Here is an 18,266-nt window from a genome sequence, read left to right on the forward strand (position 1 = left end):
GACTCTCTGACCTGGTGTCTTCACTGGATAATGCTTAATAAATGATGTTTTTATGAATTGATATGCCAAAAACAGTAATAACAAGTCTCACAATGGAGACGTTACTTGGCCCACTAGAGCAAATCGATGAACAACGGGAAGGCAGTGACAGTAACAATAAATGAAGGAAGAAATACACGAAGACATCATAAGTGGTAGAATGCTGAAAGCTTCTTTGTTGATAACTTATAGAGATGCACAAAAGCAAATTAGCTCTCTCTAATCAACAAAAACAACTCTACCACAGGTTCACGGAGAATGTAGGTAGATCTTCAACATCTCACAAACTGATTCTTCAGGCAAATAACAATGGATATCATTCCAGCCCCATTGGCGGTTAAAAATTAATGCAACACAATGTTCATCATCATTACTGGGTTCACCTTCGTGCCAGAACCTGGAAAAGGAGAACAGGGTAAGTATGTTTCTCAAAATGTCTTTGAGAAGAGACAGTGAAGCAAGAGTTGCCATAGAACACTATGGAGGTCAGGTCAGAGACACACAAATCATCGCTTCCCTGTTCCTCGCACATGGCTCATCCATATGTTGCTGGCATTTCCACTGAAAATGGTGCTGCCATCCCCCACAGCTGCCCCATCCCCTTGTGTTAAACACCCTCCCTGCAGATAGACCTGCCTCCCTCAGTCCATGCTTGTGCCCTGATTCCATGGGCTCCTTTACTAATCAAAAATTTTTATTGTGGTCATAACAATAGAGTGGGCTTTTTTATGTACTACCTTTGTAGTATGAGACTTGTTTAAAATATCTTGTATTTGAGTAGTCACGTGGCACTCCTCTCGTCTCAAACCCAGGTCAGCCCTGCCCCTGGTGTGTGGCCCCGGGACTTCCATCTCTCCCTTCGGGACCTCAGGCATCCCGGCAGACGCCTGGAGAAACGCAGCCATGAGCGGCTGCCGTCCCCTCTCCAGTAGTCACGCGGCGCTCCTCTCGTCTCAAACCCAGTTTTCCGTAGAGGTGTGGCCTCTTCAGAAGTGGGCGTGGCTTCAGAGTGGGCGTGGCCTATTTTCCGGCCAGCGGCCGCTTACATGGCTACAGGTTGTTTACTCATTCAAAGGAACCTAGTTCCCAAGGAATTTAGTCCCCACCCTACTCAGCAATATGAAGAAACAAAGAAAATCCCCACCTCAAGTGGAGGACAACAAAAACAATCCAGAACATTCTGTCGATACAGCTCACCTAAGGGATCTCTCTGACACAGAATTCAGATATGAAGTCATCAAGATGTTCAATCAACTCAATGAAACGGTCAGACAGACAGCCAGTAACACCACAGAAAAAATCGACAAATTACGCGAAGAAATGAGAGCAGAAATGTCACGATTAAAAGACTCCGTAGATGAAATGAGAAACTCAGTTTCTTCTCTTAAAAATAGAATGACCGCAGCTGAAGAGAGAATCAGTGAGCTGGAAGATCAGCTGCGCCAAGCCAACACGGAACAACAAACAGTGGCAAGGGACCTCAAAATAGCTTTTCAGAGAATCAGAGTCCTAGCAGATGATTCCAAGAGGAACAACATTAGAATCATGGGACTACCTGAACCTCAGGGAAACAATCCCAACAAAAAAAACACCGTCAAACAAATCATTGCTGAAAAATTCCCAGAGCTCTGCAATGCAGCCATTCAGGTTCAAGAAGCCCGAAGGGTGCCAGCTAAAAGAGACCCCAACAAAAACACTCCAAGGCATATCATAGTTAGAATGATTGATGCTGCCGATAGAGACACAATACTGCAAGCAGCAAGGGCAAAGAAGGAAATCACATACAAAGGAGCACCCCTTAGATTCACAGCAGACCTATCAGAGGAAACCCTGCAAGCCCGAAGGCAGTGGCAAGATATAGTCAAAAAACTCACTGAAATGAATGCTTCACCAAGAATACTCTATCCAGCTAAACTCTCCCTCAAAATCGAAGGAACAGTACACTATTTTCTAGATAAACAGCAGCTCAGGAACTTCATAGACTCAAAACCAAACCTAAAGCAAGGCCTAAAGGGGCTACTATAAGACAAGACAAACCCTACAACCACAACACACCCTACAGAAAATGACACAAAACCCCATAACCATACTCTCTCTCAATGTCAATGGTCTAAATTCACCATTTAAGAGACACAGAGTGGCAAAATGGATACAGAGACAGAACCCAACATTCTGCTGCCTACAAGAAACTCATCTCAACAGCCAGAACAAACACAGACTCAAAGTCAAAGGATGGAAAACAATCCTGCAAGCAAACAGCCCTTTCAAAAAAGCTGGGGTGGCCATACTAGTATCCGACAACATTAATTTCACATTGAAAAAGATTAGAAGGGACAGTGAAGGCTATTTTCTCTTCATCAAGGGATACATACAGCAGGAAAAAATCACACTCTTAAATGTATACGCACCTAATGAGGGAACAGCTAAATATCTAAAACAACTGCTAACAGATTTTAAGGAGGACATCGCTACCAACACAATAGTACTTGGAGACTTCAACATCGCCTTATCAACTCTGGATAGATCAACAAGAACAAAACCCAGCAAGGAATTATTGGCTTTGAAATAAGAAATAGAAGAGAAAGGGCTTATGGACTTATACAGGGCTTTACACCCCAAAAAGAAAGAATACACATTCTTCTCCAGTGTGCACGGAACATTTTCCAAAATAGACCATGTCTTAGGACACAAAACATACCTCAACAGAATCAGGAAGATAGAAATAGTATCAGCCATCTTTTCAGACCATGACGCACTGAGGATAGAAGTGAATCACACACTGACATGGAGAACAAAATCAAACACCTGGAAATTAAACAACTCGATGCTGAACAATGAGTGGGTCAAGAACGAAGTCAAGGACGAAATCAAAAGATACCTGGAAACAAATGAGAATGAAGACACAAACTACCAGAACTTATGGGATGCAGCAAAAGCTGTATTAAGGGGAAAATTTATAGCTCTGCAAGCATATCTTAGGACTGTAGAAACGATGCACATAAACAACTTGACCTCACAGCTCAAGACCTTAGAAAAGGATCAACAGAAAGAGCCTAAATCAGGCAGAAGGAAAGAGATCATAAAACTTAGAGCAGAAATCAACGACATGGAAAACAAAGAAACAATCCGAAAGATCAATAAAACCAAGAGCTGGTTCTTCGGGAAAATAAATAAGATCGATAAACCACTAGCAACACTCACAAAGAAACAGAGAGAGATAGCCTTAATAAATCGAATCAGAAATAAGAATGGGGATATCACAACAGAAACTAAAGAAATTCAAGAGATCATCAGAGACTACTTTGAAAGTCTGTATGCCACGAAACAAGAGAACCTAGAAGAAATGGATAAATTCCTGGATTCCTATCATCTCCCAAAGCTGAAGCAAGAAGATATAGAGTACCTGAATAGACCTATTCACATCAAGGAAATTGAAACTGTAATCAAAAGTCTTCCCAAAAACAAAAGCCCAGGTCCAGATGGATTTACTAGCGAATTTTTCCAAACATTTAAAGAGGACCTATTGCCAGTTCTTCTCAAGCTTTTCCAGGAAATTGAAAAAACAGAAACTCTCCCAAACAGTTTCTATGAAGCCCATATCTCTCTAATACCAAAAGGAAACAAAGACACCACAAGAAAAGAAAACTACAGGCCAATATCCCTGATGAACACGGATGCGAAGATTCTCAAAAAAATACTAGCCAATAGAATTCAACAACTCATCAAAAAGATCATACATCATGACCAAGTAGGATTCATCCCAGGGATGCAAGGATGGTTCAACATTCGGAAATCAATCAACATAATCCATCATATCAACAAAAGAAAGGATAAAAATCATATGATCATATCAATAGATGCAGAAAAAGCATTTGACAATATCCAGCACCCATTCATGATGAAAACCCTTGCCAAAATGGGGATAGAGGGGACTTTCCTCAATATAGTTAAAGCCATCTACCACAAACCTACAGAAAACATCATCCTCAATGGGGAAAAACTGAGAGCCTTCCCCCTAAGGTCAGGGACGAGACAAGGATGCCCACTCTCTCCACTGCTGTTCAATATAGTACTGGAAGTACTTGCAATAGCGATTAGGCAAGAAAAAGATATTAAGGGCATCCAGATAGGGAAAGAAGAAATTAAGCTCTCACTATTCGCAGATGAAATGATACTATACTTAGAGAACCCTAAAACCTCTACCAAGAAACTCCTAGAAACAATAGACTTGTATAGTAAAGTGGCAGGCTATAAAATCAATACCCAAAAATCCATGGCTTTCCTATATGCAAATAATGAAAGAGAAGAAAGTGACATGAAGAAAACAATTCCATTCACAATTGTGCCCCAGAAAATCAAGTACCTAGGAATCGCCTTAACTAAGGAAGTAAAGGAAGTAAAGGAAGTACAAAGAAAACTACAAAACGCTACTTCGGGAAATAAAAGAGGACACGAGGAAATGGAAAAATATCCCCTGTTCATGGATGGGGAGAATCAACATTGTCAAAATGGCAATACTTCCCAAGGCACTGTACAAATTCAATGCAATCCCTATAAGGATACCCACGACATTCTTCAAAGAAATGGAGCAAACACTCCTGAAATTTATATGGAACAATAAGCCCCCACGAATTGTTAAAGCAATTCTTGGGAAAAAGAAAATGGGAGGAATCAACCTACCTAACTTCAAGCTCTACTACAAAGCAGTAATAATCAAAACAGCATGGTACTGGAACAAAGGCAGAGTTGCAGACCAATGGAATAGAGTTGAATATACTGACATCTCCTCCCAAACATATAATCATCTAATCTTCGATAAGGGGGCAAGAAAAGTGAAATGGAGCAGGGAAAGCCTCTTTAATAAATTGTGCTGGTAAAACTGGACGGCTACATGCAAAAAAGTGGGCTCAGATCTCTGCCTAACGCCATGCACAAAAGTAAGATCGAAATGGATTTATGACCTCAACATCAGACCGGAATCCATAATGTTTATTGAAGACAAAGTTGGCAAAACTCTCCACGATATTGAAGTTAGTGGTATCTTCAAAGACGTCACGCCACTGGCCGAGCAAGTGAAAACAGAGATAGACAAATGGGACTATCTTAAACTAAGAAGCTTCTGCACCTCAAAAGAAACAGTGACTAAAATACAAAGACAGCCTACAGAATGGGAAAGAATATTCACCAAATACACATCCGACAAGGGGTTGATTTCAAGTATATACAAGGTACTGGTTAAACTACACAAGAAGAAATCACCCAACCCCATCAAAAAATGGGGCGAGGAAATGAACAGAAACTTTTGCAAAGAAGAAATCCGAATGGCAAAAAGGCACATGAGAAAATGCTCTACATCACTAATCATCAGAGAGATGCAGATCAAAACAACAATGAGATATCATTTCACACCACAGAGACTGGCCCACATCCACAAGAACAAAAGCAACAGGTGCTGGCGCGGATGTGGCGAGAAAGGGACCCTCCTTCACTGCTGGTGGGAATGCAAGCTGGTCCAACCCTTTTGGAAAACAGTATGGACGATTCTCAAAAAATTAGAATTCGATCTCCCATTTGACCCAGCTATAGCACTCCTGGGAATATATCCCAGAGAGGCAAAAAGGTATAGTCGAAGTGACATCTGCAATTGTTTTTTCATTGCAGCACTCTTTACAATAGCCAGAATCTGGAAAAAACCTGAGTGCCCGAGAACAGATGACTGGTTAAAGAAGCTTTGGTACATTTACCATTTACACAATGGAGTACTATGTAGCTGTTAGAAAAGATGAAGTTATGAAATTTACATACAAGTGGTACTACATGGAAAGTATCATGTTAAGCGAAATGAGTCAGAAAGAGCGGGATAGACACAGAAAGATTGCATTCATCTGGGGAACATAAAGCAACAAAACGGGAGACTAACACCCAGGAAGGGCTCAGATTAGTACCAGGAATTTTGCTCCATGACTTGAAGGCCAGCCTCATGTGCTAGGTGAGAAGGAAGCTCAGATAGAGAAGAGAGCACCAAATAAAGGGTGTTGTGAAGACCCTCCCAGGGTGGGAGAGACATGCTAAAAGTAGTCTATAGACCAAACATGATTGCCACTCAATGCCTCTCTGGCAAAACACAATACCCAAAAGAAGAGAGAGAGAACAGGGAGGAATGCCCTGCCACAGCGGCAGGGTGGGACGGGGGGGGGGGATGGGGGGTGGGAGGGATGCTAGGACCCGTGGTGGGGGAGGATGGGCACTGGTGGACGGATGGGTACTTGATCATTGTATAACTGAAACCCAAGCACAAAAATTTATAAGTCTATAAGTGTACTTCATGGTGTTTCACTAATAAAAAAAATGATAAAAAAAATAAAATAAAATAAAATATCTTGTATTTGATGCTTTAAGACCCTGCATAAGGTTGAGTCATTGAGGGCATCCTGTGGAGGGCTGGATGAGCCTAATGCCCGCTCAAACAAAGTCCCAGCACACTCCACAATCGCCACCATGCTCCTGGTCAGACTCCACTGCTCAGAATGAGCCTCATCCAGAAATGGATCCATGGGAAAAGCTCAGGGATGCAAAAAGTAGAGAGATTATGGGGGAAATTGTCTGCCATAGAGGCAGGGGAGGGTTGAGTTAGGGGGGTGGATACTGAGGACAATGGTGGTAGAAAATGTGCACTGGTGGAGGGATGGGTGCTTGATCACTGTAGGACTGAAACTCAAAATGAAAGCTTTGTATCTGTATCTCACAGTCATTCAGTTAAAAAGAAAAAAGAGGAAAAAAAAACTCAGGTATGCAGATGTTTTGAATGAAATCTCCAGGCTTTCACAGAGTTGGGGATGGGCTACCTCTCCTCACTTCTCTGTGCTTCTGGAAGCCCCAGCAATCTCACACACACATGCCCCGAAGCTGCCACTCAGTTAAACATTTAACCCTAGCCTTATCACCCCATTAAAAAAATTGGAATTCCAGAAGCATTTGCAGTTGTGCAACACCTCAAACTGTATAACACTGATAAACCAAGAGTAACATACCAGATTGAATGGGGTATAGTGTAAAAGACAACCAATCTCGATTAATAAAAGTTAGCCAGAAGGCTTAACCTGTACCAGCATCTTAGTAATCTCTTATACAAGAACCTATGGCTTCATGGTGAGATACAACAGTCTTCACTAGGTTTCTTCTAGGGAAATATTTTATGATCATTCTGTTAGCAAACTATTGATAACAAGCAATATAAAATAAATTATTGAGAGCCGGCTATCAGGCTGAAGGGCTGGTTAGAAAAGTTTGAGACAATGCTGGAGGGAAGGTGTAATGGTGGAGGGATTGGTGTTGGAATATTGAGTGCCTATAAAACAAATCATCGTGAACAACTTTGTATACCATAGTGTTTATATAAAGTTTCAGGGGAAAACAACAATTTTTCAAAATAAATAAAATTACAGTTCTTAGAATAAATATCTCTGATTCTACTACCGTGATCTAAGATCATTGGATCTTATTCTGTTCTTAATCTAAAAAAAATTGAACTAGAGTCTCTCCCTATATATTTCACATAGTTCCTATGAGTCTCTAAGGTATTGACTTACTAAATTGTACTAAAGGATCTAGGAGTTGGAAAAGGAGAGAGAGAGAGAACAGAAGGAAATGCCCTGCCACAGAGGCAGGATGGGATGAGAGGGAAGGGGGTGGGAGGGATACTGGGACCCGTGGTGGTGGAAAATGGGCACTGGTAAAGGGATGGGTACTTGATCATTGTATAACTGAAATCCCATCACAAAACTTTCTAAGTCTATAACTGTACCTCATGGTGTTTCACTAATAAAAAAATACAGTTAAAAATATTTTCTTTTAAAAAAATAAATAAAATAAAGGATCTAGGAGTTGGGTTTTTTGTTTTTGTTTTTGTTTTGCTTTTTGGCTCACACCCACCATTGCTCAGGGGCTACTTACGGCGGCTCTTCACTCAGGAATTACTCTTAGAAGTGCTTGGGGGAACATAACGCCTGCTACGGATAGATCCAGGGGAAGAGGAAGAGTGTACAAGGCAAACACCCTTCCTGCTGTACTAGCTCTCTGGGCTGAGGGTTTTTCACCTACATAAATATAAGATACATCTAGGACTATTAGAATTTGCTTTATGACAAGGTTTACATTTTAAGAATGGCTTTGATTTTCAGATCCTCCAAATTCCAGCAGGTGGGGGTCACACCCACCACCTGGCCCCCTGGCGCCGTGTAATCCCATCAGCGGCCAAGACTCAGAGACTATAAAATCCAGATCCCGGAACCGCGCGGCTGCGCGACATCTTATCAGAACTTTTTAATGACATCTTATTATCTCATTCCTACTTTGGACAAACTTGCAGGCTATCGAATGTAGCCTGCCCACAGGGCAGAGTCTGGCAAACTCCCCGTGGCGTACCAAATATGCCAAATACCAGTAACAATGATGGGTCTCATTCTCCTAAAGAGCCGTGAATATAATCTCAGGGCTAGGATGAAAGAGACGTTACTGGGGCCTGCTCGAGGCAATCGACGATTAACAGGATGATGAAATGAAAAAATGAAATGATTTTCCTTGACATATATTTTATTTCCTTGACATATATTTTATTATCTTCAATATGTAAATTTCACAAGTGCAGGCTTTCATATCAAATAAATCTGTGTTGGAAGAAAATCACTACCACAATAGAAAACTTTTCCTGAGTTATCTAAACTCTTTAAATTCAGTGTCCTGGGAGTTTTGCTCCATGACTTGGAGGCCAGCCACACATTCTAGGGGAAAAGGGAGCTCAGATAGAGAAAGGAGCATCAAATAAAGGGTGATGGGAGGATCCTCCCAGGATGGGAGAAGCATGCTGAAAGTAGACTATAGATCAAACATGATTGCCACTCAATGCCTCTTTTGCAAACCACAGCACCCAAAAGGATAGAGAGAACAGAAGGAAATGCCCTGCCACAGAGGCAGGGTGGGATGGGGGGGATGGGGGGTGAGAGGGATACTGGGATCTATGGTGATAGGAAATGGGCACTGGTGGAGGGATGGGTGTTTGATCATTGTATAATTGAAACCCAAGCACAAAAATTTGTTAATCTACAACTGTACCTCATGGTGTTTTACTAATAAATTTTTTTTAAGTTTCAAAAAAAATAATAAAATAAATTCAGTGTCCTGGGGCTGGAGAGATAGCACAGCGAGTAGGGCGTTTGCCTTGTACTTGACCGAACTGGGTTATATTCCCAGCATCCCATATGATCCCCTGAGCACCGCCAGGAGTAATTTCTGAGTGCATGAGCCAGGAGTAACCCATGTGCATTGCTGGGTGTGACCCAAAATAAAAAATAATAATAATAAAATAAAAATAAATTCAGTGTCCTTATTTCTACAAAGAGGAAGAGAAAATGATGCTCTATAGACTTCTTGAGGTGATTAGTAGAAGAATACAAATTCAAACATGCAAACTAATGTCCAGAAGTTATATTTGAGCTCTATTGTTTTAAAAGCTGCAGTGGGAGCACCCTAAAGTCCCTACAGTCTGCAGGACTCAGGATCCCCTTACCAAATTCAATACTCACGTAACATTTTGATTGTATGGTATCTCATTAACCCATTCCCAGTGTCCATTCTTCAGATCTGACAGCCCCAAATAATAAGCATATTTCCTGTTCACATTCTCGTTAATAAAGTCCTAGGAAAGAATGAAGTGAGTTAGGGTGATGTAGAATTTCCCTAGATTTGAATTTTGTTAACCCTTAGGAGAAAGAGCACCAAAATGAAAGGGTCCATGGAAAGGTACCCAGAGTTCCGGGCCAGAGGTCTAGGTCTTCTGTGACTTAACAACACAGGATCAAAGGCATCTCCTGGAAAAATGTGTTTGTCTCATGTTTTCAGGTCTCTCTACAAATCTCCACAGACAGGGCAGCATACAAACAACTGAAATAGTTATGCAAACTGATTTCCACAGATTAGAAAATAGAGTCTGATCAGTAAATGAGCCCTTATCCTCTTCAAAATTGCTCTCATAGTGAACTTATATGGAGAGAAGGAATAGAAGTATGAGGGGTCTCCTTTCTAAGAACACGAATGCCGTTCATGAAAGCTCCTGTCTCCTACCTAAGGATGCTCCACTGACACAATTTCCTAAATCCCTTTGGCGATTGTGATTTTAATTTAGGAATTCTTAGCAGAGTCCATTACAGAACTGCAGTGCAGAGCACACGGGGCAGAGATTTCTGTTTGTGCTCACGTGAATCACCATCTCACACAAACCACCACTTTATCAGTAGGAGATGGGAATCTGCAAAGCTCTAGAGAAGAAATTTTTCATATGAATTCTCTTTCCTTTGATAACTTTTAAGTTAGTAAACTTCATCACTGTTTATTCCTTTCCTATTTCACTAATGGTTTCTCTCAGTTGATCATGTATTGTTTATTTCTTCTTTCTGCTTATATTTGTGGAAGTTGTTGTCATTTTGGGGCTGGAATGATAGCATAGCAGTAGGGCATTTGCCTTAAAAGCCGCCAACATGGCCAACCCGAGTTCGATTCCTCCATCCCTCTCTGAGAGCCCGGCAAGCTACTGAGAGTATCTAGCCTGCACAGCAGAGCCTGGCAAGCTACCCGTGACATATTCCATATGCCAAACACAGTAACAACAAGTCTCATGATGGAGACGTTACTGGGCCCACTGGAGCAAATCGATGAACAACGGGAGAACCGTGACCGTTGTCCTTTTATTAGTGCTTGGAGACCATAAGAACCAGGTATACCCATCTACCCCACCAGTAGTTCTCAATTGGCTACAAAATGCCGTAGGTCAAGCTTAGGGCTGTTGCATCAATAGCAGATGGGCTATCAGTAGATTAACCTCTCTGTGAGGAGCAACCTCCAATCACAGGGCCAGAAATAGCCCCATTGAGACACTAAGATTTATAAAATGTATGTAGGTTCATATAATTAACTGATATTTCAAGTTGAAATATACCCATCTTTCCACTCAAACCTCCATATAATACTCTCAGCTTCCCACAATATTATTGGGAAGTGCAAGGGGAGGATTTAAATAGAATCAGAAGATTATGTAGAATGCAAAGACTTGATGCCCAATCCCATCTATTTTATCCATGGCCTTATTCCCAGGCAGCAACACCCCTGACCATGAGAACTTCCTCCCAAGCAGGAGCAGGGGACAGAGCTGGCAAGACTCCAATGTTGCCCAGAAAGTACCTGCTCCTCCTTGCTGTCAACCACCAGCAGATGTGCCCGCATCCCTCTACAGTGCTTCTCACTGTCAGTCCAGTTTTTTTTCTCAGAAGAAAAAAAGTAGCAATTTGAACTAAATGGCTTCCAGTTCTTCGGGCAGCAGCTCCAGGATTTACCTGTGTTGATACTTGGGCAGATTAGTACAATATAAGACAAGTAATTTTTTTGTATGGGAATTACACCCAGCAGTGTTCAGGGGCTACTCCTGGCTCTATGCTCAGGAATAAGCATTGATCATCCTTAGGGGGTAATATTTGGTGCTATAAATAAACCATGGTTAAATACATACTAGTGTCATAATCCCTTGGCCAGAGACAAGTAATTTTAAGTATGTGTGCTGTTAAAATTTAAAGAGCAAAAGACATCTCCTGGAATCACAATGCCCGTGTTCACCAAATAGTAAGTAGGATCCGTCCCCATCAGGCCTCGTGTAGGTCAAGCACACCTACATCAGGCAGTAACAGGCATTTCCCCATTTCCTTGCCTGTGTATAGTCAGGGAAGGTAGCCAGAACCAAAATATTTTTCAGTGCCCCAGAGGTGGGAGCTGGAGAAAGGACCCAGTTGGTAGGGTGCTTGCCTGTACCTGGCAGATCTGAATTCAATATATAGTACCACAAATGGTCCCCTGGGCCTCATCTGGAGTGATCCCAATGTGTAGTGCCAGGAATAGCCCTGAAAACCACAAAATGGATGTGGGGATGAGGAAACCTTAAAAAAAAAAAAAAGGATCAGGGGCTGGAGAGATAGCACAGAGGGTAGGGCATTTGCCTTGCACGCAGCCAATCCGGGTTTGATTCCCAGCATCCCATATGGTCCCCTGAGCACAGCCAGGAGTAACTCCTGAGTGCAGAGCCAGGAGTAACCCCTGTGCATCACCAGGTGTGACCCAAAAAATGAAAAAAAAAAGAGATTCAGAATCTCAGAAGAAAATGCAAAAATGTCCCGTTTTCAATGGAAAATTTCTCTTTATAGCAAGAATCACCCATGGTTAAAATTGTGTTCCACTAAAAACATATGCTGGAACTGTGAACCTTAATGATATTATATTTAGAGGTGAGCCTTTTAGCAAATAAGTTTGGTTAAGTTGAGTCAGAAGAGTGGGACTTTTAACCCAGTAAAACTTTTAACCTTTCAAAAAGAGGAAATGTTTCTCCCTCTCACTCCCACCCTCTCTCCTTCTTCTCCATCTCTCCTTCTTCCTCCTTTCTGTCTATGTTCTCTTTCTCCCTCTTTATTTCCTTCGCTCTTCTCCTTTCCTTCTCTCACTCTTTCCTTCACCCCTCTTCCTGCCCTATGTAAAGATGAGAAGTCATTTGAGGACACAGCAAGAAAACAGTTATCAGTGAGCCAGAGACACCTTTCTCAACAGAAACTAATCCTGTTGGTACCTGACCTCAGCCCTTCAGCCATAAGAAAATAACTATCTGCTGCTTAAGGTGTCAGTTTGTGTTGTCATTGCAACCCAAAATGGCATTGTGTTGCCCTTCTGGTATCTTCAAGTGTGGAGGAAACGGAAATGAAACAATATCAGAACCATCAACTCTATCTAATAAGCTTGTTGCGCGTTCTCTAAGAAACCATTTATATGCATGAAAGATTTGTGTTTTCTTAAAAATAACAACTGTATTAGATTTCTCTTGAGGAAGTCAGTTTTAACAGACATGTAAGGGAAATAAGAGTAAACATAGACTGAAGAAATCCAATGGAGTGATAGTACAGTGGGCAGTGCAATTGCTTTCCATATGGCTAATCTGTACTTTAACCCTGATACCCCATAATGTACTCAGAGCCAACAAAAGTGATCTCTAAATGAAGAACCAGGTTAAGGTTTCACCACCCAGTGTGGCAAAAAAGAGAAGAAACCAAAAGCTATGCAATCACATTTTCACAGATTAATCAAAGATATGCTCAAAAGATAATTTAAGCCTTATATATATCTACACTTTTAACTATTTTGAAATAGTACTTAAGTATGCTTTACCCATGAAACACACTGGAACTTTTGATTTTTTTTACCTTACCCTTATATTCAGCTACTCATTATAGACCTATTAGCTCTTACCTTCCATGGTCAAATTTTCTTTCCTACATTCCAACAAAGTGTGAATCACTTCTTGGGTAAACGTTTCTTCTTGAACAAGTTTAAAACAGTTTTGAAAGAAAGCTAGAAAAAAAATAATACCATTCATTTTAATTGTACTGCTAAGGCTTTTCCCTTTACTGTTACTTTCTTGAATGAAACCCACTAATACAATTTTTTAAAAGAAGTAGAAAGATGCTAACTGTGAAAAAATATTTCATTGCCAAGCATTCAACACATTCTAATCCTACAGATGTTGAAACTGAGTATATTTTTCAAATGGAATAAAGGATGCTATGACAATTCTTGTATAATGAACCTAAGGGTAATTAATTATCCATCCTCATGTTCAATAAGTGGGTGAAAGACATGCAAATACTAAGCATTGGGGAAAGAAGAAGAGGTGAGAAATGGTTAAACATTTCCATCTGAGAATGTAAAATCATGTCTTTGGGGAAGAAAACCATCAATTCTGAGATCTAGGTTACCAGTAGACAATTTTTTAAACCTAATTAAGAGGAAATAGCACTTGTTTCTTTATCCTTTTCCTTTTCATCTATCCCAACTGTCACTCCTTTGTACACCAGTACACTCAATCCCTCACAATTTGGAGATAGATCTACCTCCCCCTGTAAATAGTGAAATTTGTCTTTTACCCCCTCACCTCACTCTATCTCCCTGACCAACAATGCTGCCTTCCACTTCACCTTCCACTCTTTTAATGTTCCAACCACATGCTTGGAACACTTCTTAAGGTTCTTTTCTTGGGATCACTGATAGCTGACTATCACTGATAGTCAATGATAGTTGGAAGGATCAATCGGAATGGGAGATGTGTGTTGAAAGTAGATAAATGACCAAACGTGATAGCTTCTCAGTATCTATATTGCAAACCATAATACCCAAAAGTAGAGAGAGAGGCTATGAGAAAAATTGTCTTCCATAGAGGCACGGGGAGGGTTGGGATGGGGAGGGTATACTGGGGACATTCGTGGTGGAAAATATGATTTGGTGGAGGGATGGGTGTTCGATCATTGTATGACTGAAACTCAAACATGAAAGCTGTGTAACTGTATGTCATGGTGATTCAATTTTAAAAAATAGCTCTCTTCTTAACCTCTTGCAATTCTTGACCTCTATCAATTCTTGAACTCAGCTCTCTTCACTTCATTAATGGAACCCCACTGTTTCCTGATTCTGCCTCATCTTTACTTATGATGTTTCTTTTTTTAAAATTTTTTTATTAGTGACACACCATGTGGTACAGTTGTTGACCTTACAAGATTTTGTACTTGGGTTTTGTTCATACAATGATTGAGTATCCATCCCTCCACCAGTGCCCATTTTCCACCAACAATGGTCCCAGTAACCCTCCCAAACCTCCCATATCCCCATCCCATCCCACTTCTGTGGCAGGGAATTCCCTTTTGTTCTTTCTCTGCTCTTGGTTGCTAAGGTTTGCAAGAGAAGCATTGAGTGGCAAATATGTTCGGTCTATAGTCTACTTTCAGCATGCTTCTCCCATCCTGGGAGAATCCTCCCAACACCCTTTGCTTGGCGTTCCCTTCTCTGTTTGAGCTGCCCTTTCCCATAGCATGTATGACTGGCCTTCAAGCCATGGAGTAAACCTCCTGTAACTTATCTTGACTATTCTAGGATGTTGATCTCCTGTTTTGTTATTTTATATTCCTCAGATGAATGCAATCTTTCTATGTCTGTCCCTCTCTTTCTGACTCATTTCACTTAACATGATACTTTCCATGTAATACCATTTGTATGTAAATTTCATGACTTCGTCTTTTCTAACAGCTGCATAGTACTCTATTGTATAGATGAACCAAAGTTTCTTTAACCAATATGATGCTTCTTTTTTTCAACTTTTTATTGATTCATTGTGAGATAGGTCTTTCCAAAGCTGTTCATGAATAGGTTTCAGTCATACATTTTTCCAACACCCATCCCTCCACCAGTGTACATTTCCCAGCACCAGTGTCCCCAGGTTCCCTTCCATCACCCCCCACCTGCCACCCCCTTTCTGATGTTTCTTAATCTCCGTAGTCTTCTTGAATCTTTTAAAAAGCTAATATTCCGACAGCATTCAGCCGAAGAGAAGGACAACATGGAGGGCAGGATCCACAGATCCCGAAGGAAAAAAAAAAACAGGTTCCAAAAAGAGCCAAGATCATCGGGAAGCCCCAGATGGGGTAGGTACCGCATCCCGCCTCCCCCAGATGGAACCCCGGTGACCAGAAGCCTCTACAACCACAGCTCGAGTATGCGGGAACTTGGACTTTTCCTCAAATCTGCCGGGACTACAACTCCCAGGAAACCTCAGATTCCGGAAGTCACGCCCACAGCCCGCCCCCCAGCGCCATATTTACAGCATTCAGCCGAAGAGAAGGACAACATGGAGGGCGGGATCCACAGATCCCGAAGGAAAAAAAAAAAAAACAGGTTCCAAAAAGAGCCGAGATCATCAGGAAGCCCCAGATGGGGTAGGTACCGCATCCCGCCTCCCCCAGATGGAACCCCGGTGACCAGAAGCCTCTACAACCACAGCTGGAGTATGCGGGAACTAGGACTTTTCCTCAAAACCACGACGCGGCCGACATCTCTCTATATACAAAGTGATCCATGGGAAGTAAACCACCCAACGTTTCTCTCTGAAAATCATAGTTAAGTTTGGAGCACGGCCACAGCCCCAGAAACACAAGGACTTAATGCATAACCCAGCAGCTTGGAGCAGAAAAGTGAACGGGCTATGCGTTAATCCAGGCCATCATGACTGTCCAGAGGGGAAAGGGTGTTGCCCCATTCGCCCTCTCCTCTCTGGAAAGAAAGATGGCGGCCACATGGGAGCCTTGTGGACAGCAGGTATGAGCCGGGGAGTGGGGGCGACTAAAACCTCATGGGAAGGGGGGCGTTTCGGTCCGCCCTTCACGCCCTACCGAGGTCACCAGTTGCCCCCATGAGCGGCTCTCCAGCACGGCCACAGCCCCAGAAGCACAAGGACTTAATGCAGAACCCCGCAGCTTGGAGCAGAAAAGTGAAAGGACTATGCGTTAATCCAGGCCATCATGTCTGCCTGGAGGGGAAAGGGTGTTGGTCCCTTCCGCCCTCCTCCCTCTGGAAAGAAAGATGGCGGCCACATGGGAGCCTTGTGGACAGCAGGTATGAGCCGGGGGTGTGGGGGCGACTAAAACCTCATGGGAAGGGGGGCCTTCCGGTCCGTCCTTCGCGCCCTACCGAGGTCACCAGTTGCCCCCCGCGAGCGGCTCTCCAGCACGGCCACGGCCCCAGAAGCACAAGGACTTAATGCAGAACCCGGCAGCTTGGAGCAGAAAAGTGAACGGACTATGCGTTAATCCAGGCCATCAGGTCTGTCCGGAGGGGAAAGGGTGTTGCCCCAGTCGCCTTCTCCTCTCTGGAAAGAAAGATGGCGGCTGCATGGGAGCCTTGTGGACAGCAGGTATGAGCCGGGGGACTGGGGGCGACTAAAACCTCATGGGAAGGGGGGCGTTTCAGTCCACCCTTCATGCCCTACCGAGGCCACCAGTTGCCCCCCACTAGCGGCTCTCCAGCACGGCCACGACTCCAGAGCACAGAAACCAATTTCTTAACTATCTGACTTTCAGTAGAAATACTTCCAGGGTCAATAAGTAAAATAGCAGAAATCGAAAACCAACATGTAATTCTTGAACCCAGCTGTAGAAAGCAAATCACTTCACAATGCTTTGTCAGCATGTCTGATGGGGGGGGGGAGTAAACTCTAAATAATAGTGGTGAATCTTTTATTGAAACAATGAATCTAATCAAAGCAGATAGAGTGTTAACTAGAATTCATCTGCCCCACAGGGACTGGGAGGGGTGGGGGGTGGGGTTTTATTGGGGTTCTTCATGGTAAAAAATAAGTTTTGGTAAAGGGAAATGTGCTTGATATTTGCATGACTGAGACCTAAGCCTGAAGGCTTTGTGACCTTTCCCATGGTGATTCAATAAATAAATAAATAAATTTAAAAAAAATAAAAATAAAAAGCTAATATTCCTCACATTTATTGCTCATGCTTTTAAAATTTTTTTTAAGTTCCTCTTTATCCATTCTTATTTCAATTGTAACATTTCTTATCTTCCATCTCATTGGGAAGCATCTCCCCAAATGATAACATGAGTAACAATGTTTACATCTGCTACATGTAATAATAATTCTGAAATAGAGGCTCATTTCCAAAAGCCAGACAGTGTCTCCCACTAGACATGTCCTCTGGAGGTTCTGAAACTCAATGTACCAAAATTTAAATCACCATCTTCACTCATAAACCTGCTACCCATCCTACAGTATACACCCCTGTGAATGTCTCCATTTTGCGTTCATCAGCTGAAAACACCTGAACCACTCTTGAGTTCTTTTAATACCTTATCTTTAGGAATAGAGAAGGGACCACTTAGTCAATGGTGGTTGGAGGGATCACTTGGGTGGAAGATGTGTGCTGAAAGTAGGTAAAGGACCAAAGAGGATGATCTCTCAGTATCTGTATTGCAAACCCTTAGGCCCAAGAGTTGAGTATGGGGAAATTCTCTGTCAGGGAGTCAGAGGGAGTGTGGGAAAGGAGGGGGGGTATACTGGGGAGATTGGCCATGGATAATGTGCACTGGTGTAGAGATATGTGTTTGATCATTGTTTGATTGTAACTCAAACATGAAAGCTTGTAACTGTGTTTCACGGGGATATAATTTTTTTTTAAAAAATCTTATCTTTAGAGCTCAGTATTCATCAAGTCTCTACCACTTTGATACAACCTTCTCATTATCATTCAAATAATATGATGTGGTACCATCATTCAAGTGATGGTATCATCACTACCTTCTGTTAGCCTCTT

General features: G+C 42.1%; 1 protein-coding gene across 1 annotated transcript in view; it reads right to left on the minus strand.

The window, feature by feature from the left end:
• Positions 1-288: 288 nt before the first annotated feature.
• The window catches only part of LOC130042526 (C-type lectin domain family 4 member A-like), a 56,761-nt gene continuing 38,783 nt past the window's right edge, over positions 289-18,266 (minus strand). Inside the window, exons 2-5 of the mRNA XM_056134708.1 lie at positions 13,372-13,473; positions 11,272-11,423; positions 9,621-9,733; positions 289-436 (exon numbers count right to left, since the gene is read on the minus strand). Coding sequence (XP_055990683.1) covers positions 289-436; positions 9,621-9,733; positions 11,272-11,423; positions 13,372-13,473 — 515 coding nt within the window. The remainder of the gene's footprint in view (positions 437-9,620; positions 9,734-11,271; positions 11,424-13,371; positions 13,474-18,266) is intronic.

Source organism: Sorex fumeus, unplaced genomic scaffold (genome assembly GCF_029834395.1).
Source record: "Sorex fumeus unplaced genomic scaffold, SorFum_2.1 ptg000101l, whole genome shotgun sequence".
In the NCBI taxonomy this organism is placed as follows: Eukaryota; Metazoa; Chordata; class Mammalia; order Eulipotyphla; family Soricidae; genus Sorex; species Sorex fumeus.